Source organism: Salvia splendens, chromosome 17 (genome assembly GCF_004379255.2).
Source record: "Salvia splendens isolate huo1 chromosome 17, SspV2, whole genome shotgun sequence".
NCBI lineage: Eukaryota > Viridiplantae > Streptophyta > Magnoliopsida > Lamiales > Lamiaceae > Salvia > Salvia splendens.
In genome coordinates this window covers 439,903-463,617 of record NC_056048.1, presented here as the reverse complement: position 1 = coordinate 463,617, position 23,715 = coordinate 439,903, and the positions used below count along the sequence as shown (strand labels likewise).

The 23,715-nt window shown below is 42.2% G+C and overlaps 3 protein-coding genes, 1 long non-coding RNA gene and 1 pseudogene across 6 annotated transcripts; 2 read left to right on the top strand and 3 right to left on the bottom strand.

Moving 5' to 3' along the window:
- Positions 1-501: 501 nt before the first annotated feature.
- On the top strand, positions 502-3,335 carry LOC121773250. Of its 3 annotated transcripts, none has more exons than XR_006044736.1 (5): positions 502-901; positions 1,764-1,868; positions 1,992-2,123; positions 2,306-2,592; positions 2,953-3,335. It is a non-coding gene; the product is annotated as an uncharacterized LOC121773250 (long non-coding RNA). The 3 variants fall into 3 exon arrangements; XR_006044737.1 differs by having other exon boundaries at positions 2,890-3,335; XR_006044735.1 differs by having other exon boundaries at positions 2,306-3,335.
- A 467-nt stretch (positions 3,336-3,802) lies between these two features.
- Positions 3,803-4,309, bottom strand: LOC121775359 (transcription factor PCF5-like). Its single transcript, XM_042172435.1, has one exon. The coding sequence runs from the start codon at positions 4,307-4,309 to the stop codon at positions 3,803-3,805; it is 507 nt and encodes a 168-aa protein (XP_042028369.1).
- Positions 4,310-8,628: 4,319 nt separating this feature from the next.
- On the top strand, positions 8,629-11,080 carry LOC121773248 (nudix hydrolase 15, mitochondrial-like). The gene is made up of 5 exons (XM_042170060.1): positions 8,629-9,093; positions 9,354-9,496; positions 9,972-10,091; positions 10,187-10,651; positions 10,781-11,080. Exons 1-4 carry the CDS (start codon positions 8,664-8,666, stop codon positions 10,409-10,411), a joined length of 918 nt encoding a protein of 305 aa, XP_042025994.1. The 5' UTR covers positions 8,629-8,663; the 3' UTR covers positions 10,412-10,651; positions 10,781-11,080.
- Positions 11,081-11,474: 394 nt separating this feature from the next.
- On the bottom strand, positions 11,475-14,300 carry LOC121775358 (annotated as a pseudogene).
- Positions 14,301-14,443: 143 nt separating this feature from the next.
- LOC121773240 (sodium/calcium exchanger NCL-like) lies at positions 14,444-17,641 on the bottom strand. The gene is made up of 9 exons (XM_042170053.1): positions 17,238-17,641; positions 16,859-17,056; positions 16,599-16,780; positions 16,389-16,528; positions 16,029-16,290; positions 15,774-15,925; positions 15,432-15,693; positions 15,019-15,273; positions 14,444-14,825 (listed from the first exon to the last, which is right to left on the bottom strand). Exons 1-9 carry the CDS (start codon positions 17,602-17,604, stop codon positions 14,577-14,579), a joined length of 2,067 nt encoding a protein of 688 aa, XP_042025987.1. The 5' UTR covers positions 17,605-17,641; the 3' UTR covers positions 14,444-14,576.
- Positions 17,642-23,715: the final 6,074 nt, after the last annotated feature.

Sequence of the window (23,715 nt, the reverse complement as noted above, 5' to 3'; positions counted from 1 at the left end):
TTGGTTGCCGATCTGAGAGTAGAGCTTGATGCCGACCTGAGAGCAGAGCTTGATTGGTTGGCTTTTGCCGAGCTGTAGGCTGAGGCCGAACTCTTACTGAGACCGAACTGCTTTGGTTGCCGATCTGGGAGCTTGATGCCGACTTGAGAGCAGAGCTTGATTGGTTGGCTTTTACCGAGCTGTAGGCTGAGGCCGAACTCTTTGGTAATGCCGAACTCATACTCTTCCTTGGGCTTTGGGCTGATGGGCCGTTGGTGCTGTTGGGCTTGTTTAGTCCGTACCCCATCATATTACATTTTAATCGAACAATATTTATACGTCTGAATCTTATCTATTCTATTTAATCTAGTAGTAATATTTATAAGATTGAAGATTATATATTCTATTAAATCAAATACCATTGATACACAACTCAATTAGCAAGGCAAATTAAATGAAGAATTTAGGAGGTTAGTTTGAAGTATTTTTTCCTACAAAAATGATAACGTGGCAATGCGAATAATGATTGAAGGTTGTATCAGCTTTACTTCGAGTGTCTCTATTACAATAAATTTACTTGGATTAAATTGCGAAATTCTCCCAAATTCAACCCCTTGATGGAGGAAATACATCAATTTTCTCTTCAAATAATTGTAATCTAAAGCGACAGGATAGAATTTCTTATTTGGTGATACATTTGAGTTTGATTGTCTTCAACCTCTGTTTTTGAGGTCAGCAGTCGCTGGGCCATGGCAAAAATCGGCAAAACCAACACTACCCAATTTTGTCTTCAAGCCTATGCATATAAGCCTTTGTTTTTCTTCTGTTTCACTCATACTTCCAATCTCCATCACTGCTTTTTTAGCTTTCTTGGTTTTCTTTGTCAGCTTTGAGAGAAACCCTTTTGCCTAAAAGGAGTTTGGTATGTGAGCTTCTTGACTTGCCCATGTTCTTTTATTCTTTCATTGATCTTTTCAAGAATGTTTTTTTTCATGTGTCTGTAAGCAAAATGTGGCCTTTTTTGTATTTTTCTTTTCAACTAGCACTGAAAGACACATGTGGGTTTTTGTGATTCTTGAGCAGTTTTAGTTTTACAGCATTTACTATCTATGGACTGTTGAATTGAAAAAAAAAAGAGTCTTTAATACTTGATTGAATCTGATGCTTGTTTCATTGTGAATGGATCTTTGAAATCCCAGTTCCATGCCTCATAATTCCTATGATGTATATTGTTTAGGTTTAATGATCCCTTTTGATGTCAGATTTTTGTGTTCTAAATTTCAATTCTTGTACTGTTTTATCCACAACACATTGTAAATTCTGTCTTTGAGATGGAAAAGCTTTCTTCTTTATTGAAGTTTCTTAATCCATCCTTTGCGTTTGCTTGTTTTTGAGTTCAGTAGTGGAAAACATTGAGAAATCATACTAATGGAGCAATCTATTTCATTATTCATATGATACCAACATCTTGTTGTTGCCTTATATCGATTAGCATTTCATCGGTATATAGTTGGGCGAGTGAGCAGGTGCAATGTGACACAAGCTTTCTTCTTTATAGAAGTTTCTTGCTGTCCTTTCTGGTTGCTGGTTTTTGAGCTCACTAGAGGAAAATATTGAGAATTCCTTACTAATTTGACCAATCTCTTTCATTATTCATATGATACTAACATCTTGTTTTATGCTGATGTATACATTTTGCCATTTATCCATTAGCATTTCATCGATATATCTAATTAGATGTTTCATATACTGAATGTAATTGATGGAATCTGTGATTTCTATAGGGTCATTCAGTTACCACATCCAGGCTTTAAGCCCTGATTATGGGTTCAGGAATTTGGTATAAGAATATAATCAGCAAAAGGAAAGTTAAATCACGTAAAGCGAAGGTTTTAAAGCTCAGCTCCAATCTGAATCTTTGGTTTTCTATGTTGTGTTTTGAAGATGATTCGCTCCCATCTTCTTGATTTCTGATATTACTATCTTTTTTCGATATTCATTTCAACGCATAGATGATGGCTGCAGAGAGGATCTCTGCTCTCTCAGAGGGTGTCTAGCACTAGCGAATGGCTGCAGTGTCGTTCTCTCCAGAGAATATGTTGCTGCTAGAAAGATTCAGACTGCATATATACCGTGCACATGTTGTATGTCATATTCCCTGCTAGCAATCGCTATCGTCTTAGTTTACACGGTTCATTTATTTTGCCTTTCCCCGTAACTGTGTTGGGCTTTCAAGTATGAAGATCGTTATGAACTTATGATAAGTCTTATGGATTTTTTCTCCTCGAACTCTTGAACTGACTATGCTTTTCCTCTCCTGTTTTAGGCAAGGAGAAGTGTTTGTCGAATGAGAGGAAACGCAAGGTTACAGAAGCTGGTGCAGTGTGATTCTGTTAAGAATCAAGCACATACTACCTTGGGTTGACTGCATCATTCGATTTGATGGTGTTCGATCCTGTATAGTATTTGTCAATATAATTATTGGCGGTGTTCGATTTGATGGATCAGATAAGATCAAGCCGCATCATTCGATTAGGGCTTGATACTTAATCTCGGGACATTGACACATGCAATTCATGGTCATATCATTGTTCCAAGTAACAAGTAGTACTAGTAAGTTTCCTTAATCAGTTTCAAATCAATTTATCACCATCAATTATATAGTTTCCCAGCTCTTAACTAATTGTAGACAACAAATTGACAGCTGAGTAATTATGGGATCCTTTGAACTTATATAGTGGAAAATAGCACAGCTGTTAAAGATAAATAAGTGGATAATTGATTGATTAAAATGCCTAAGGAGAATAAGAGGGATTGGTTGTGTATAATAGTAGCTTTTGAGTACTAACTACTAAATGAAGCAAAATTATTGCATCAGTACTCAGCTGCACTTGTTAATAATTATGCCAGCTTACAATATCACATGGGAGTCATTGCCTGATTGCACTTTTTGCTATTTTCACACCCCTTTAGACCTCCAAAGTAAGGGCACTCGCAACGACATCGAAAAACGGGCTAGACCTGAGGCGCTCCCGAGAAACACCTATAGCAGTGGAGCAATGTCGGCCGAGGCCATGGGTTGGACCTGAGCGGCAGACATTGCGGTCTAAGCTGCACGCGCGCCTACCTTTCACCGCCCAATCAAGCAGCACATTTGTGAGCGAGGAGAGGGAAGAAAGAGTTTTTTTTTAATTTCTTTTATTTTTTTCATTTATCCAATTTTGTTCATTTCTTTTCTTTAATTATTTATTTGTGCTAGTTTAATTAAAAACGAATTTTCTCATTTCTAATTAGGATTTTTATGTGATTTGTAATTTTTTTATATTTTCATTATGAAACTTTCATATTTCTAATTATGTAATTTTTTAATTTCAATTACATAAATTTTTTATTTTAATTTCACAAATATCACCATTTAAAAGAAAATGTAAAATTAAAGATTAATAAAATAAATAAAACCATAAAGTATAAGTCTGGTCTAATTTGTGGGCAAGGATCCCGTGCTGTGCACAGCAGGGGCAGTGCTATTATGCCATAGTAGGGGATCCAAACCCCTAATTCGTGACTATTTGACATGAAAAACTGGCGTAACACCCACTATACTTGAACAGTTCTTTCCGTATAATTGGTGTATGAGGTTTAATCATCTCCTTTCTATGTGTGTGTGAAGAGATCTATGATTTCATCATTGTTCCAGAATTTTTTTCTCAAACATGAATGTATGTATTTTAAACAGTGACTAAAAACCATCAATCAATCTTGAAATTCTCCAAACTCAGAATGATGTACATTAGCTAAGAAAAAGAAATTGAACAAATAATGCTTAATAATGCTGCAAGAACGAAGAAGACATGCTCAAAGCCGCCATCTCATCGGCGGCGTGGAAATTCGTCAGCTCCTGGTCGGAAAATCCGAAGCCTTGAAACTGAGTATAATAACTGGACTGAAGGGGTTCCCTCTCGGCATAGCCGCCGCAATCTGCACCGAACAATTCAAGAAAGAGCTGATCTTCGTTGGAGTGCTCCTCTTGGACGGCGGAGGAGGTGGGAGGGGCGGCGGCGAGAGCATCGATGGCGGATTTGGCCTGCGCCATGAGCCAATCGATGGCCTTGCTGGGGCGGTCGCAGCCGAGCCGGTCCTGCAAGTCGTAGAAGAGAATGGCGGTTTTGGGGGAGAGGCGCACGCGGCGGTCGCGGGTGCCTCCCGTCACTGTCGAGACTTTGCTGTGGCGGTCCTTTCGGCCGGTGGCTCGGACGAGGCGGCCTCGCTTTGTTGGCGAGGGATGGCTCTTGTTGATATGATGAAATGTTGCTTCTCCCGTTTTGTCCATGTTTTTTTTTGTGTAGGGGTGTGAGTGTGATTAAGTAAAGGAGAAAGCTATACTTATGCTAAAATATGGTGTGAGAGGGGGGGATGGTTTATGTACGGATCTAGAAAATAAAGCTCGCAGTGTCAGGACTTGTCGACTAAAAGGTTTTCGCCCCAAATTCACCGATAACGAGCTTAGACATTATTGTATGAGGTGCCGAGTTCGAGTCTTCTTGACTTCAGTTGTAATTTCCTCTTTTCTATAGGACTTCATTTGTAATTTCCTCCTTCATATAGGAGGTTTTTTTTTTTAAAAAAAAGAATTCACCGACAGAAGAAAGTCGTTGCTAGAAAACAGACAAACAACTATATATGAGTTGTTAAGTTTCTAGAATTATGCTTTGTAGGCAGGTATAAGTATGACTTTAAAGTGTATGTTACTGTGACTAGTGGCGGATCCAGCATACAAATTTGAAAACGACATAATCAATAGAATTAAACGAACAAGGGATAATTCAAAAAAATTTCAAAACAAATTTGTTTTACTTTGTCTACGTCTTCTTCCAAAAACAATTTGGCTGATCGAGGTAGCGATGGCAACGTTTTCGGCCAACCCTAAGATAACATTAAGCCCTCGTATCGATCTAGTGCGACTATTTCTAATAATTATACATTTCATAAATATTATAGATTTTGATAGGCTTCAAATTGAGGTTATGTTACTTTGACATTCAGTGTGATCATAGTATTTCCAGCTCGTCTCTAACCAAAATAGAAGGATTGAGATGAGGTGGATGGATCGAATTAACCTCCCACCCCCCTTTTCACTTTTTTTTTACACATACATCGGAGTTCGAGATACATTGGCAAGCGAACCAGCCTCTTCCAGCCTCTCGTGGTCACGTCCGAAGTAGCCTCCTCCTGCCCCTCGTGGCCCACGAACTAGCCGCTTAACCACCCTCAGACGGGTCCAGGCCAAGCACCGGCCTCTCCCTTTCCCTCGTGGCCCACGAACTAGCTGCTTAACCATCCTCAGACGGGTCTCGGCTCGTAAGTTGACCACCCTCAGACTGGTCCACGCCCGTATGCTTGCAAAGTCCCAAGGCAACAAGCCTTGAGCCCACAGGGAAATTAATCCCAAATTGCGCCATCCAGGATTCGAACTCAAGACCTCCTGGATGGCGCCATATCGTTGCCATCCACCCCTTTTCACTTGTAGATGAGCAGTTGATGTAACTACTGTTTGAAATTCTTTGGCAGACATCTTTTTCTTCACGTTACACGGCTGAGCTTCATTTGTGGAGATGCTACAGTGCCTTGTTTTGTTGGAATTGCGACAACTCATCACTTTCCCATATTGTTTTTGGTGGAGTTGAGTTCAAAGGGAAATGCAATAATAATTACTATTGATTTGTGGTGTGTTATAATAAGTTGTGAGATGTGTTGGTACTGTTTTGGGTACTATGTACATATTGTTTGTCTACAGAAACATGGCATGCGTCCATGTGACTTTTTCTGCCTTTCTTCTAATTTAATGCTCATAGATTCAAAAAAAAAAAATTGTGGGTTCGGATTTTGAATAAGGTCATTGTTGGCGTCGGAATGCAAATGTAGTGTGGCGGTTCTCGTTTCTAATGGATGAAGTATGAAGAAGGAAAGTAAATCCAACCTCAAAGGAATGGTATGAAGCTGTTAGGGCACCCGCAACGCGTGCCGCCGGCGTTCCGCGTGCCGTTCCGCCGGAACGGTTTCGCCGCGGAACGCGTTGCGGCGCACCGTTCCGCTCCCATTCCGTTCCGCGTGCCGACGGCACGGAACGCGGCACGGCTTGTGCCGCCACGCGCTCGGGCGACGTGGCGCTCCCCGCTTCGTGCGTGCTTCCCACTCGCCGGCCCGCGAGTGGGACAGTCAGCGATGACGCAATAATTAATTTTTTTTTTTAAAAATATATTTTTATAATTTTTTTTTAAACGGTCATATTACCGTTTTTTTAACTTTTTTTAATTTTTTTTATTTTTATTTTTATTTTCTTATTCTATAAATACACCTAATTTATTACATTTCACACACAACTACACATCTACTCTTCCTAAACCAACATCAATTCCTCTCCAATTTTCTATTTCAATCTCCTTCACAAAATGTCCGGCGGCGGGAATTACGGCTGTGGCGGCTCCGGTGGGTGGGATCTCAACGCGTTCGGCGATTGGGAGACCATGTACAACACACTAGGTGGTTCCAGGTCGGCGACGCCGGGCACCCAGGGGTCGGCGACGCCGGGTGGGTACCAACCACCCACTTTCGATGTGGATGCCTACGCTCGACCACCCGGCTCGCGGCTTTCTCAGGGTTTGTCCCAGATTCGGGAGGATATCCCCGTAGAACCCACCCAGGGAGGAAGCCGAGGCGGTGGAAGCTCTAGGGCTGCGTCTGAGGCACCCGAGGAGGAGGAGGAGGAGGAACTAGAGGATCTGGGCCGGCATCCGTACAACAACGAAGAAACTAAGGCGGTGTACACCGCCTGGCTCACCGTCTCGTACGATCCCATCGTCGGGAACCAACAAGCCGCCAAGTGCTTCTGGGAAAAGGTCCGTGATGTCTACCACCAGACTAACCCGAAAGGGGCCCGGAAGCGCAAATATACAATGCTCCGTGCTCACTTTGGCCGAGTCGACGCACATGTCAAAAAATTTTGCGGCATCTACGCGGCCGAAGCGGCGAACTACCAAAGCGGAGCTTCGGGCGCCGACATTCTGAGGGCGGCTTTGCGTGTCTTCTACCAGGACACCGGCCTACAGTTCAAATATGTTGATATTTGGCAGCTCGTCAAGGACGAGGAAAGGTGGGCCGGCGGTGTCCGCTCGAGCTCGGGCTCAACCTCAAAGCGCACGAAGCACACGGCGAGCGGCCGCTACTCGTCTGGTGACACCGGTGAGGCCAGCGAGGGTACACCGCAGGTGTTTGGGGGTACGGGGGATCCAATGCCCGACGAATACGGGGGATCCAGCCGTGGGCGCCGTCGGCCGCAAGGGACGAAGGCGGCGAAGACGGCTAGAGCGAGGAAGGGCCGAGGCGAATCAAGCCAGTCGGCCTCGGGATCGGGCTCGCTGGGAGGCTCGGACACACTTATGGTGGCGTACATGACCGCCACAATGGCGGACACTTCCCGCTTCTCGTACGCCCAATTCACGGCCTGGTGGAACGGAATTGTGTATATGGCATCACAACTTGGCCTTCCGACTCCCCCCAACCTCGACCGCCTCCGGAGGATGATTCGCCGGCGGAGTAGTTTTTTTATTTTCCCACGTTTAATTGTGTGTTTTTTATTTTTTTGTTTTTTATGTTTTTAGGATTTTAATTGTGTGTTTTTTTTTATTTTTTTAAGTTTAAGTTGAATTTTTTTTTACTGTTGTGTGTTTTTTAATAAAGTGTGTTTGTTTTTTATTAAAGTGTGTTTATTTAAATTGAATTGGGTTGGAAATAAAAAAAAATGAAATTGAATGAATAGTAATTTAAGGAACGGTTAAGGAACGAAGGGTTGCAGGTTCCGTTCCTTAGTTAAGGAATGGAGTAAAAAAGTACAGTGGGGCCCTCAAATAGTGGTTTAAGGAACGGTATAGGAACGGTATATGAACAGCGTTGTGGATGGCCTTACACAATTGATATCATGGTAGCTCCAAAATTTGAATTTAGCTGAGTTGATCAGATGAATTGATATGAGGTCCACTACCAAAAATGGTAAAAAGTAAAATGAGACAAATTTTGTAAGACGGGCGGAAATAGAAAAATGAGACAATCTTTATGGGACGAAGAGAGTAAAAAAAATAATTGATAATAGGTTGGAGAGTATGTTTGGGTTTTAAAGACAAATCCACCACCCAAAATAGAACGTAAATAACCTCAAACGGGCCCCCACAAAGGGTAGAATTGGTTGATATTTGGAAGGCCCGAAACGTGGGTGAAACTAAAAATTCGTTACACCTTCCATAGTCCATACTTACAAGCTAGGAAATCCTCAATTCTAATTGATAAATTGCCTAAAATAATATTTTTGCCTTGTGATGTACTGCGTGAAAGAGTGTAACAAAATTTATTTCTTATGCTTATACCGATTTGATAATAATTGAGTCAAACACATATAGTAGAGCTACAAAAAGAGATCGAGATCGAGATCGAGACCGATACCGATAGCCAATTCCCCATTTCATATCAACATTTTCAGTCAATTAATTATACTATAAATATTAGTAAAGATTTTATACACATAAGTAAAAATCTCTTTTTATTTGAGTATTTTTTTTGTTTTTTCTCTTTTTTCGATTAAGTAGGATTTACTACATTATTGATGAATGGAAAAATCGTAGGGACGGCCATTAATGCAGCAAGCACACATGCTTCCACTCCTCAGAAGAACCTCCTCACTACTTCCCTCAATCTTCTCATCCCTAACCCCTCATTCCTCCCCTGCACTCCCACTTTCTCTCTCTAAACTTATCATCATGGAAATCCCCAATTCGGGGCTTTCCGGGAGACTCGTGGTTTTGGCCCAACAGCTGCGCCTCTACAAGCCGCCGCCGACGACATCGGATGATGACGAGGAGGAGGAGCAGAGGATGGAGGAGAGCGCAGAGAAAGTCGTTGCGAAGGTGGGATTCCCGGAATCCGCAACTTCGGCGGCCCAAGTGCGGACTGCTGAGCGGTTCAGCCCGAAAAGGGCGGCGGTTCTGATCTGCCTCTTCGAAGGGGATGGTGGCGAGCTTAGGGTTATTCTCACTAAGCGATCGTCGCAGCTCTCTACTCATTCTGGTTTGTTTCATCACGCCTTCACTTAATTCGAGCTTAATTCAAGTGTTTTTTCAGCAATTGAGAGCTTGATCGTGGTGAATTTGGTAGAAAGGTTAGATCTTTTAGGGCATTGTGTGGAAATTAGGGTTTCTGATGGTATTTGCCGCTTTGATTGAGAAATCTGGAATAAATTTGTATGGTTGACCTTAATGAGCTACATGACGATTTTCCATCTCTTGATGCTGCGTTTGCTGGATCTTGAATGAGGTGTTTGGGGACAGGTGAAGTGTCGTTGCCTGGAGGGAAAGCGGAGGAGAAGGACGCCAATGATGCTGAGACAGCAACGAGGGAAGCAAAAGAGGAGATAGGGCTGGATCCTTCACTTGTTAATGTGGTTACTTGCCTCGAACCGTTCTTATCGAAGGTATACGTGCTTGTCCTCTCATGGAAACTCGGAGTGCTGAATCATATACTCGAATATGGTGATTTTGTTTTGATCTGTTGATTTACGTTTGAACTGGTTTTCAAGTAAAGCCCATTTGATTGTTGCTATATATCTGAGTTGGATACTTTTTTTCCTTAATCATCAGACATCGATAACAGTTTATAAGCGAGAATGTGGTCTTATTTCACTGCCTTTAGATATCTATGCTGTTGAGTACACCCTCAAAGAAAATCGTTGTGTAGAACTAATGTGTTTTCTTTCTCGTTATGTTTTGTGTTTATCAATGAATGATGGTCGATTATGGTGTTTTGAGTTGTGTGACCAATGGATGCTTCTGTAAGAGGTTGTACATAAGTGTAGCATTATGTTAATTAGATTGTTTTGTGGATTATTCTACGAAGTAGTAAGCAGACTGAGAACAACTTCAATCGTTAACCCGGTAGTATGAATGCAGCACCTCCTCAGGGTGATTCCTGTTATCGGCATACTTTCCAACAAGAAAGACTTTAATCCTTCCCCAAATGCCGCTGAAGTAGAAGCTGTTTTCGATGCTCCCTTGGAAATGTTCCTCAAGGTATTGTCTCAAGTTCTACTTTTTCCTTTTCTTTTCATCCACAGTTGTTTAGCTATTCCAGCTGCTGTACACTTGATAGCAAATTGCAATTCCAGGATGAGAATAGAAGATGTGAAGAACGAGTGTGGATGGGCGACAAGTATCTGATCCACTATTTTGATTATGAAATAGACGACAAGAAGTATGTCATTTGGGGTTTAACTGCTGGAATTTTGATTAGGGCAGCTTCGATCGTGTATCAGAAGCCACCTGCTTTTACAGAGCAAAACCCCAAATTCAAAGTTCCAAGTGGTGTGCTGAAAGACACTACCTTGCCTTAAGATAGCCAGATATGTTCATATACTACCCCCCGTTGTGAAAAAGCAATCTAGCTTGGATTCACAAACATTTCCTAATCGGTATTCTTAATTGCTCAAATAATCCTGTTTCATCATCCTAATAATAAACCTGAAACAAGCCAGACTTTGGATCATGTATTGGTGAACTGTAAACTGAGGGAATCAATGCTAGCACGGGTTAAATAAGTCTGGGAGCATACTTACCAGAATGCTTCTGATAAGGTACGTGTTTTTTGATCTTATTTTCATCTCCCCCCCCCCCCAATCCTGCCTTAGTCTCTGCGATATTTTCTCATTGGCTCACCCTATGCTGAACCTATGCAATTGTGTGAACATGATGGATCTTTGTAGAGTGACAATGGTTTTAGCTGCTGAGAAGTCGATTGGAACTATGAGGTTTGCTGTTTGCACCACTATACAAATCAGCTGATCACAGTTCTGTTGTTGAATTTGAAGAACACAGTACTTCTTACATTGATGTTAGAAGTTGAGAAATGATTAGTTTTAGGTGTTGGGGTGGGACGGCTAGTTAAAAACATCCATTTGTTAGCAAAGCTCAAATTTGATGACAAAGGTATGCATGCTTTGTTGTATTTGTGAACCCAAAACTGCTTAATTCGCGTAAAGTAATCTGTTATCGAAGTTATGTTACGAAGCACTTTTCTTGATTATTCGCAACTTTATATGGCGTTTGGATATAGACCCTCGTAATCACATTTTGTATCATTGGAAATCCACAACTTGTTGGATTCACTCATATAAGCTGGTGGAGTAGTTGTCAAAGAAATTTCTACCATTACAGTTGCGCTAATTTCAGTTTTAGGACACTTTGCTCTAACTATTACAACCGATTGTAATGAAGGAACAAAACAAATGAAATTAAAATTACAACAAAATAAATAAAACTAAATGTAAGTCCGGGGCAAAGAATCCATCTTTCCTCTAGATGAATTATGATAAAGCAGGAAACAGTGATGAACTTTATGGGGTTCCGAGAATCGAGCAAACCTCATGACACCTCATAATAAACTTGGCGATTAAGGCGAAACGAAAGGCGATAGGCCTCCTCGGATACAAAACTAGTCAATTCAACATTCAACATTCTTGACATTTTATAGCATGCTATAAACTAGCAACCTTCAATTCGCAGCAAAGTGAAAGTAGAAGAAACAGCCAATTCCAGCTAAAGGAAATTTGATCAAAATAAAACAATCCCAAAGAGAAAGGATAAAGGAGGAATGCTAGTATGCACGTCCACAGTTGGTAAGTCGTGCGAAAGAACGCGAGACTGCCTATCGTCCCACACACAACCAAAATAACCAGCACTTCTGCTGTGAAATCCCATCTCAATTCTTTCGCGTATACAATCGCCAACAACGTCGTCAACCCAACCATGTTGTTCATTATCACCCCACCATATATCTGCCACTCAAGAAAACAATCATCTATTAGCATGATGTGTGTGTTTGTGCAGAGACAGAGCCGGAGAGAGAGAGAAGGAAACCTCGGAGAATGTCCAAGAAGCAGTTTCTTCACTCTTCTTGCTGGCTGGGAGGATTGCTGCTACTGCAGATCGAGCATTCATGGCCAGTGGCACGTCGACAAAGGAGATGACGAAGGATGGGAATCCCATCGCGTTCGACAGCTGTAGAATGTTAGTGGTCAGAGGCTTTCCCAGGAAGGGTTAACATACCAATCCCTAACAACACTTGAAATACTGATCTGAAGAAATCGCGTTTCCCGTATTCTGCTCCTTTCCACATAACCTGTAAAGTTCAGCAACACATTCTTTTCAGGTGGAAATATAAAATCAAAATATTTCCTAATCCTCAATATAAACACTACTTGCCCTGTCGAAATCTTGAATAATCTTCGTCCCACCGATTTGGGACGTATGTACAGCTCGAATGGCCTTATCCAGATACTTGGTCATTCCATTTACAAACTCTGGCTCATCAATTGAATCGCTGTGATTCTGATCAAACTCTCGAAAGATCTCGCGTAACACATCGTCCTCGTTCCGTTTGTAGGATTGGAACTTGACTCTTGTTATAAGCTGCTTCAGCTCAAGGGCTGATATAGACTTGTTTCCATCAGTGTCAAATTCCTTGAACAGTCTGCCATAATCGAGACGGTTTAGTAAATCTTAGACCCGAAAAGGGAGAAAAGAAGTTGAAAGAAGTCGAAGTTTACTCCTTAATACGATCGATATTTGGCTTCCCGTTCTCTGTGATGAGTGATTCAGATTTGAGTAGGTGGCCTTCCGCATGCTTCAAAATCTGTCATTATTCTGTCCATCGTCTGCCCTCGGTTTTCTTTCTTCTCTCTGAATAGGTTTAGGACCTACAGCGAAACCCGAAACAATCAAATCCAGACAAGTATTGACCAACAATATTTGGAGGACTAGTTACCTGTTCACCCATATTTTTTGGAAAGAAAACTGTCAGAAGTAGATTTCTCGGCTTCAATAGCCCATTGCTCGAATCCTTTGATGAACTCTGCCTCGGAGATGTGGTCATCATCGTTCTTGTCTAACAAATCCATGACTTTGTCGACTGCATCATTTTTCTCTGTGCTCGTTTTCCCACCCCTAAAGATGTTGCTCACCAGTTTCCTCAGTTCTTTCACTGCAACGACTCTGTCAGCATCGTTGTCTATTGCATCAAATATTCTGTCCAAGGATAACCGCATTAGTTGGAGGTTTGAGTCATCTCAAACACAGGGTATATGAGGAACCATTATTGATCCTCTTCAGCTTTGATGAGATGGACGTTGAGTTTACTGTCTGGATTCACAAGCTGTCCTAACCGTTTCACGTGCTGCAGAAATCCGGTCCGGACAATATCAAACTCGGAGTACTTCAAGCTTCTTTCTTGCATCCAAGGATCCCAAATCTGTAGAAACAAGCAAGGATTTAGTCACAACTGACAAAAACACGAAGCCTTGTATCACGATTAGCTCACCATTAACCACCTGATAGGCGAAATACGACAGGAGAGACAAGGATGAGATAACAAAAGCTATCAACGTTATGAAGCGCTCTCCAGACAAGCTATCGATGACAAAAACCAGCTGCAGCACGACGTATGGGATCAACGACAGCAGCATAATCCCAGCGGTGTAACTAGTCCTTTTATCGATCTTCACACCAGTATCTGCACACATAAATTTTCTCAGCTAACGAGTCGAGAATAATCATTAACTGTGGGTTTGTGAAGGGCCGAACCTTTCAAGATCTTCGACGAAGAAGAATTCGGTGTCATCTTCAAGTCAATCTTGCCATATATCATACACACACCCCATTGGATTGTAAGACTGAAGACAGTGATTCCAGCGTAAATGCTGACACCGACTGCAACCTGCGATTGAGCACCCTCCTTGCTGCTGAAGATCCCGGATACTACACGAAAAACTCAAAATCAACGCGCCACAAAATGAAGAGAAGTCCAAAAAACAAAGTGATGGAATGCTTACAGATCATGAGCATCAGAAGGAAGCACCATTAGGATTCGGAAGATGATGCCACCAAACTTTCCAGCTCCGGTGATATGCAAGAGCATCTCACTCCCGCTGCTTATCAGCCTCCCTCCAACCACCAGAAGCACCTGGTACACCACTATGAGAAAAATGTAACCGGCAGCATTTTCTGCACAGGGCAGGAGGCCATACTGGTGACTGCAACCTCCTACTGATTCTTGCTTCTCGATTCCGTCTGAGATCAGCTCATTCTCAGAGGTGGACAGCTCCAGAATTCGGCCTTCGGCTATGCTGGTCAGTAAGATGAGCAAGATCAAGCGCTTCGGGACTGAATCCATTGTCGATCGACCAAGTTAATTCGAGGACATGTGAGTTCTTGAATGTTTTGCCTTATTTTTGTCTGTATCTCAGAATATACATAACTAAATACCTCTGATTTGAATAACTTTATGCATTATTAACGTTCTACTTTTTGTTTTTAAATCTGCACAAACATGATCCAGCAGATAAGCCAATGGCTGCCTTGAGTTGAATACCTTTTTATTACCCACTTGATATGGGAAGATTTTTTTTATTTAAGCACTTTCAAAAGAAGAAACTTTATTATACAATATAAAGCATGCTTCCAATAAAAATAAAAAACAAGGATACACAAAAACTGATAGAGGTGCTAATTCCAACTAAGGAAAACTTGGCAAAAATAAAACAATCCCAATGAAAGAGGATAGAGGAGTAACATTGGTATGCATGTCCAAAGATGGTAAGTTTTCTTCAAGAATGCATGCATTCCGACAATGGCGCACACCATCATTATTGTCAGCACTTCTGCTGAGAAATCCCATGTCAACTCTTTTGCATACACGATTGCCAGTAGTGTCGTTAGTCCCGATATGTTGTTCATTATCACTCCACCGTATATCTGTTACATAAGCAAACACAATAGTGTTAGACTACACTATTCTTACTAGGATTAAGGCTCGCTATAATGCTCATATTATATCGAACTGGTAAATAAAATTATGTGTTTATCTTGTTAAATTCGTGTTTACTTGTGCGTTTATTCCCTAACATCCACATCACATTTTCAAGAGTAATGAGAGGGAGAGAGAGACCTCGGAAAATGTCAAGGATGACTTTCTCTGTCTTGCGGATGGGAGGAGTGCTGTCAGTGCGACCCGGCCATTCATGGCTAATGGAACGACGACAAAGGAGATGACAAAGGAGGGGAAGTTCATTGAATTTGATAACTCCATAATGGTACCCATCAGAGGTCCTGCCAAGAAAGTAAGCATACCTATCCCGAGTATCACTTGAAGAAGAGATTTCAAGACAGCATCAACGCCATAGTCTTGTTCATTCCACACAATCTGCACGTTTTAAGATTATATATATAAAGATTGTGAAACCCCATTTTCTTGAATGCCACGGGATTTTAGGTAGAACTATTTAATGCATTAAAGTAGAGGACATCTTGATTGAGATAAAATGAGATGGATATCTTGAATGAAACAGAGCGAGTAATAACCTTCTCGAATTCTTCAAGAGCTCTAGTCTTTTGTGATGAACCAACGGCTTTCATGGCCTTGTCTAGATAGTCTTGCACTCCCTTCATGAACTCTTTGTCATCAATTGCTTCGTTCCCATCTTGATCAAAGCATTTAAACATCTCCTTTATCACATCTTCATCTTTCATTTGATACGTCCCGAATTTCACTCTGCCTATCAGTTGCTTTAGTTCTGTTGCTGTTAGGGATCCGCTTTTGTCAGTGTCGAATTCCCTGAACAGACTGCCGGAATAGAAATGTTATTAGTGCTATGCTATACGATGAATCGGTTAAGAGTTGAGACTTAAATAGGAGAAGTTTACCACTTAATGCGCTCAACGTTTGGCTCTCCATTATCTGCTATGAGTGCTTCAGACTTCAACAGTTGCCCTTCGGCTTGCTTCAAAACCTTCGCCATAATTCTGTCAATGTCGGAGGAATTGTTTTCGTTCTTCTCTTTCAGCAGCTGAGTGGCCTGCAAATATCCAAACCAACTGTAAATCATAAATAAACAACTACTAAAAGATAAATGCAGAGAACAAAAATTAAACTCAATCTCTTAACATTTCGATGCTTACCTTTTGCAACATTTCCGTTGCATTGAAATCGTCATTGGAAGATGGATTTTTGGCTTCGTGAATCCATTGTATGAATCCGTTGACGAATTCATCTTCGCTGATTCTCTTATCCTTGTTCCTGTCGAGCTTATTCAGGAGGCCGTTCATGGCTTCGGTTTGATTAACATCCGCCTTACCAGCCTTGAAGACTTTGCGCACCATAGTTTCTAATTCGTCCACCGCTATGCATTGATCATCATCTTTATCTTCTTTATCGAAGAAACTGCACAAATACGAAAGTGAAACAAACGAATGTCAGAGCAGGTCGCCGACTGTGAGCTGAAATTTTAACTGACGTGCCAACATATATAATAGTACTACCTTCTAATTAGAACAGTGTTGGGTGTTCCGTCTTCGTTCACAAGCTTCCCGAGCTGTTCCACGTGCTGTATTAAACCTCTCTCCACACTATCAATTTTCGAATAATCTAAACTTCTTTGCTGCATCCATGGATTCTTTATCTGAATAGCCAAGAAAGATTACAACCCGGAAATGCTTAACATAAACGTGAGCTATCGATGATGAATCAACCTGATAAGCGAAATACGAAAACAGAGACAAGGACGATACGACAAGAGCTATCAGAGTTATGATGCGCTTCCCAGAGGAGGTGTCGAAGGCGTAAACTAGCTGAAGAACGACGTAAGGAATCAAAGATAAGAGCATAATCTTAGCAGTTCTACACGTATCGTCGTCAACATCAACCCCGTTCTCTGCAGCAAACACAACAGCATTGTCAACGAAAAACTTCGTTTTTTATCTGTGATTTTGTATTGATTCGTATACCGAACCTATCAACTTCCTGAGCTTTATTTTCGATAGAAAACCATGTTCTTGCTCGTCCGCGTCTTTCTTCAGTGACTTGCTAGCAGATAACATGGTCATAAACCACTGAACAGTGAGGCTGAAGACGGTGATTCCAGCATATATGCCTATGACAGCGGACACTTGCGATTGGGCGTCCCTTTTATCGCCCAAAACTCCGGATACTGTTGGCAAATGAAACAAACAAATATGGAATATCAGAACTGAAACTACTGTATAAGTCTGGTGAGTTATTCCACTTTATCACTGATTAGTTTTAAGATGGAACCTCGCAAAATTCTATATTACTACTATAGTACTATTAGACTGTGGGCTGAAACTTTAACTGATGAGAAAGAATCTTACTGATCATGAACGTCATCGACGGCAGAGCTCTGAGGATACGGAATATAATGCCCCCGATTCTAGGGCCGGTGACGAATAAGAAGACATGGCTTCCACTGGCGATGAGCTTGTCTCCGACGATGAGGAGCACTTGGTACACCACTATGAGGAAAATGTAGCCGGCGGCATTTTCCGCGCACGGCAGGAAACCGTACTGGTGCCTGCAGCCGCTCAGATTCGCCGTGGTCGCAGCAGACCACGACGAATCTGGTTCGCTGATTCCATCCGAGATCAGGTGATCGTCGGAGGAATCCAGACTTAGAATCCGGGCGTCGGCTGTGCTGATCAGCAGGAGAATAAGAATCATGTAATCAGTAAAGACAGCCATTTTTGGTCAACCAGAGGCTAGGCTCCTTGAATTTATTGAACTAATCAAGATTAAGCAGCTAGGAATATATATAATAGTCAGACATTTATGATTAAAGCTAGAGCCATGTGATTATCGAAAAATGCTCACGTCAAGAACATTACATCACTATATATATTTAACTCAACTATGTGGTAATAAATCAATATTTTAAGTTTTTAACATTGGAAAGTATTCAGCTAGATAAAAGCACATGCATTATAGGGAGGATTTAAATATTTAATACAATAAAAAAAATCGAGAGTTGGCACTTAGATTGAATGGAATCTAATTAAAGTTGAATTTTTCTATATGATTAAGAAAATTCTGAGAAAAACTGTGTAGATGCCAATGTCAACTATTAGGTACAACTCCGTTTTAACTTTTAACTAATTAATTTAGCGAGATACAGATATAATATATTTGAAATTTCGAATTTGAAATCTCGATACAATAATTTACTCGAGTTGTATGAATGAAAAAATTAGTTTGGCCGAGGCTTAGAGCATCCGCAACGCGTCTCGCCCCCTTCTCAGTCTCGTCTTGGAGAGACGAGACAGCAGCGAGACGCCGATGCAGCCCTCCATCTCGCCCCGGTCTCGTCCCCTGTCTCGTCCCGGAGGGTGGGTTCACGAGACAGCTCGCCACGCGCTGGCGCTAGGCGTGACGCCCACTCGCCGGCCCGCGAGTGGGCGTCGTCATGCTGACGCAATAAATCATTTTTTTAATTTTGATTTTAATATAAATAAAAAACGGTAATATTACCGTTGAACGGTAATTTTTTTTCTTTTTTATTCTATAAATACTATTATTTCATTCTCATTATACACATCTATTCTTCTCAAATCATCTCTCTTTCCTCTCCAATTTTCATCTCACCTCTCCGATTTTCATCTCAAAATGTCCGGCGACGGAAACTCTGGCGGCTCCGGCTGCTATGACTTAAACACGTTTGGCGACTGGGGGCATGTACAATGTCTTGGGTGCTTCCGGTTCCGGTTCGTCGACGCCGGGCACCCAAGGCTCGTCGACGCCGACGGTGTACCAACCACCCTATTTTGACGTGGATGCATACTCTCGTCCCCCCGCCCCGAGGTATGGTCAATCGCAGGGATTATCCCAAATTAGGAAGGATTTTCTTGTTAAACCCACTCCGAAAGGAGGAGGAGGCGGTGGAAGCTTCGGGGTTCGCGCATTCGACGCCGTGGAGGAGGAGGAGGATGTAGGCCGTCATCCATACAGCCGCAAAGACACGATGACTCTGTTCAACGCTTAGGTCAGCGTCTCGTACGATCCCATCGTCAGCAATCAACAAACCCGCAAGTGTTTTTGGGAAAAGGTCACCGACGCATACAATGAGAGCAAGCCAAAGGGCTCACGCCGCCGCACCATGAAGATGCTCCGCAGTCATTTTGACCGAGTCGACAGAGATGTCAAAAAATTTTGCGGGATCTACAAGAATGAACCGGCGAATTACCAAAGAGGAGCCAGTGGAGCCGACATTCTGAGAGCGGCTTTGCGAGTCTTTTTTGACGACAAAAGCAAAGAATTCAAACATGTCGATGTTTGGGAGGCGGTCAAAGACGTTGAAAGGTGGGCTGGCGGTGTCCAGTCCAGCACGGGCTCGAGCTCGAAACGCACGAAGCACACGGTGGGTGGCCAATATTCGTCTAGTGAGGGCAGGTCAGACAACGCATCATTGGAGGTTGAGGGCATGTCCATCGATGCATGAGGCTCCTCCAGTGGGCGCCGTCGGCCGCAAGGGACCAAGGCGGCTAGAGGGAGGAGGGGCCGAGGCGAATCAAGCCAGGCTGGCTCGGTCTCGGGTTCGAACACCCTATTGTCCATGTACTTGACCGTCACGATGGCTGACTCTTCCCGCATGACGCCTCCCCAATATCAAGCCCATCTTGCCGGAATTGAGTATATGGCGAGACATATTGGTATTCCGCCTACAGGTGGCTTGAGTGCACCGCCACCGCATTCGGGGGATGATTCGCCGGCGGAGTAGTTTTTATAATTTATATAAAATTGTTTTTAAAATTATGTATTTTAATTTTTTTTCCACTTTTTTATTATGTGTTTTTATTTTTTTCCCACTTTTTATTTTTTTATGATTTTAAATTGTAATTTTATTTAATGAAGTGTGTTTTTATTAATTGAATTTGTTGGAAATAAAAATAAAAAATGAAATGTAATGAATAGTTAAGGGATGAGATGGTTAAGAGATGAAGGGTTGCAGGTGTTGTCTCTTAGTTAAGAGATGGGATGAAAAGTACGGTGAAGCCCATGAATAGTGAAAAGATGAGTCGGTTAAGAGACAGCGTTGCAGATGGCCTTTTGCCCGTCAATAGTTTGTGTATATTTTTATCTTGTCGTACGCGCTAGTGATGTTGCTCGTTATAAAATTGACGGTTTCAATTCTGGGGAAATTACCGTAACTGGCCCGACAAGTAAATTGACTGTGATGGTTTTTAACCGACATTCGGCAGTTTCGGTTCCAAATCAGCGATTTTGGGACGGCTTTGGACGTGTTTTACCATTTTTTTTTTCAATTTTCCTAATTGAAAAAATTGAATGGTTGTTGAATTTTAATTAGTTACGCCATAAACTGACTAATCAAATTAGGGATGTCATATTCTACATTATTGGGCTGGAATATGATTTATATGCTCGGTCAAGCATCACTAATCAGGAATGCTATTGAAAATTTTCATATTTTATTGTTTTTCATCTTTTTATTCATATTTCCTTTATTTAATGTATTTTATATTGCATATAGGATCTATTATATGTAACTAAGATATACTATCAATTTCTTCAACGCATTTAATTTCAATTGTATGAATAAGAGTAGTATACTAATTATGCTTGATTTTCAAAGAACAAGGTACTCCATATAATTGTCTCAAGCTTCAATTTTAGTGATAAATGTTAATCATGATATACTGCATAGTACTATAATTTTATGATTATAAAAATAGTATGTAATTTAATAATGGGAACTGAAATATTGTGAAAAATTATCAAAACCAGATTCAAGGCATATAAAATGAGCTCAATAGGGTTCTCAAAGTAGAAAAATACAATAAAGTTATATATCAGTGTTCAAATTAATGGTTCTGTTAATTCTAAGAGATTAATTAATCGTGTACGTTTACTTCGAATTTGGTGAAGCTTAATGATATAAATAACCACCCAGTTGCTTCAAAAGGTAATTGTTTTTGTTTAATTATTGAGTAGACGAAACAACATGTCCAAATTTATTACATACTATCTTATTTCTCCTATCCATTTCCGTTTTAATAATGTTTCGTGTTGGGTTCCTATATATTGTTTATTTACGTCTACTACGAGTTATATATTCAATGCTTAAAGATTCTAAACGAGTATATATCATTGATTGTTCTGCGAATTTCTGATGTTTGTAAATGCACAAAATAAATGCAGATCAACACACAATGGATTTACGTGGTTCGATTTACTGAAGTAAATCTACGTCCACGGGAAAAAGGAGGGGCAAGATTTGTATTGCTTGAAATGGATTTACAGCTTACAACACAAATTTGCTATTTTATCTTTTTTATCTCTCGAGAGCTATTCTAGTGAATGTAAAGAACCTTCACTCAACTTAAAAGGAACTTCCCCTCCACTATTTGATCTAGGTTCTGTTTATATACAGAACTAAGATCGTGGCTTGCGTCATCACTCTAGGTCGTGGATGTAGTGTAGGTCGTGGCCTAAGATCGTGGCCTGAGTTGACACCACTAAATAGATCGTGGGTGTATAGGAAGTTGTGGAGGTTCTGCATGGGTCCACTAACTCCTTGTTCGGTCGAATACTTTTGACCGAACTGTTGAACTATTGCCGAGCAGCTTTTGCCGATCTGAGAGTAGAGCTTGATGCCGTCCTGAGAGCAGAGTTTGATTAGTTGGCTTTTACCGAGCTGTAGGCTAGGACCGAACTCTTTGGTTGTGCCGAACTGAACTCTTGGCCGAACTGAACTCTTTCTTGGGCTTTGGGCTAGCCGAGCTGTCCCTGCTATTGGGCTTGTTTAGTTCGTACTCCATCACTACCCCCCCCGAAAAGCGAAGTGAATCACTTCGGCGAAGCGAGTCACTTCGGCACTCTGGATAAGGGTACGGGGGAGGCTGAAGTCAGGGGACGTGCCTTGCGCGTGACTGCATTAAATGCGGCATTAAATGCGACAGCAAAATCCGGCCGTCGAATCCTGAAAAGGTGGGATATGAAACGGTGCGATGATTTGAAATCTTTTCCAAATCTGATAAATACCGCCTTTCTTCATCTTTTGAACACCTTTGCTATTGGCTTCTTCTGCACTCTCTATCTTTTGCGTGAAAAATTTCCTTCCGCTTTCAAAAATTTCCTCAGATTTTGCAAAGAGTAAGGACCATGTCTGCTTCTTCTTCGTCTGAGTCTGGTAGCGGTGGAAAAGGGGGTAAGGGGTCTTCTAGCCGGAAAGAATCCGGGGAGAAGACCGTAGAGTATTTTCACAGTATCTTGAGTAAGGATACTGTGATATCCCTTCATGAAAAATACTCTTTTCCTGGGGGGAAAGCGGTGGTTCCCGACGATGATCATAGGGCTAACGACCCGCCGGAGGGTTATGCCACCGTTTACGAAGCCTGCTTAGAATGCGGGCTTCGTTTCCCTCTTCCCCCACCTTTTGTAGAGCTTCTTGATTTTTTTCAACTCCCTTTAGGTCAGGTGACTCCGAACTCTTGGAGGCACTTATCGGCTTTTGCTGCCGAACTGCGTAGGCTAGATAAGGATCTGTCTCTGAGGGCAATCCTTAATTTTTTCCAGTTTAAAAGGAAAGGATCTTGGTTTTACTTGATCCCCTTACAGCCTTTTAGGGCCTTCTGCAAAACCAAGTGGCCGAAATGGCAAAACCGTTTCTTTTTTTATAATAGGACTTCGGCTCCGGGCTTTCCTTGGAGAAGGCCGAAGTCCGTGATTCCCCATCCTCGGTTAGAACCGTTGGCCGAGCTCGAGGGCGAGCTCAATAAGATTCCTATGATTAGGAAACAGTATTCGGAAACTGAGCTCGTCAAGGGCGACCTCGTGTTCAATATCTCGTCTTCGGACGAAGAGGCCGAGGGTGAGGATTTCTCTTTATCTTTATGCTCTACTGCTTTAACGAAGAAAACTAACCTTGTTTTCTTGCTTTTTGGCAGTGTTCATGCTGAATAAGGTTAGCCGCAAATCCTCCGAGCTTAAGGAGCCGGAGAAAGAGAAGGCTACCAGCTCGGCGCCTGATGCCGAGAAGAATCCGAAGAGGCAAAAGACCTCTTCGGGTCCAAAGAAGCCGGAGTCGACTTCGGCAAGTAGGAAGGGGAAGACCCAGAAACCCCCGAGAGCGCCAGAGAAAGACATGGTCTTGGCGCCTCCTTCGGAGCATATCTGTGAGCCATTTTTATGGCCCACGGACTTTGCCGAGGTGAATTGTCTTCTTGATTCTTTGGCTTTGCTTCTGTCCTGTATTTTTGGTGCCCTCTGTTGACTTTTTTCTTTATCCATTTTCAGAGGAACGACATGCTCTCCAAGCTCGTCGCCGTCGAACTCTCCAAAGCGTCCAACGACTATGCTGAGATGCAGAGGAAATTGGCGGCTGCTTGTCACCGGGCCGAGCAGGCTGAGGCAAACTTTGAGAAAGCCAGAGCTGCTAGGATTTCGGCCCAGGATGAAGCTCAGTTTGCCAAAAACCAGCTCGTCATCCAGCGAGAGCAGACGAAACGGAGGGATGCTGCCGCCGTGGTTGCCCAAGGAGAGGGTCTCCGTGCTTTCGTGGAGAAACTCTTTCTGAGCCACCAATTCTCGGCCTTTGTCGGTGATCTGGTAAGGCTAATTACCGATAAGGGCGAGCAGGGGGCCGACGTCGTGCTGCCTCTGTACAGCCGAGAGATAGCAGCTCGGCTTCAGAATCTGCCGCTCCTTGAGGAGCTCGCTTCATCCTCGGTCCTGCTTTCTGCAGACCGAGTCCGGAGTTGTCGAGCTGATCGGGACGAGAACCTGGAGGCTATCTTTGCCTCCGTGGGACCCGTTTCACCCGCTTCGACTTACAACGGAGAG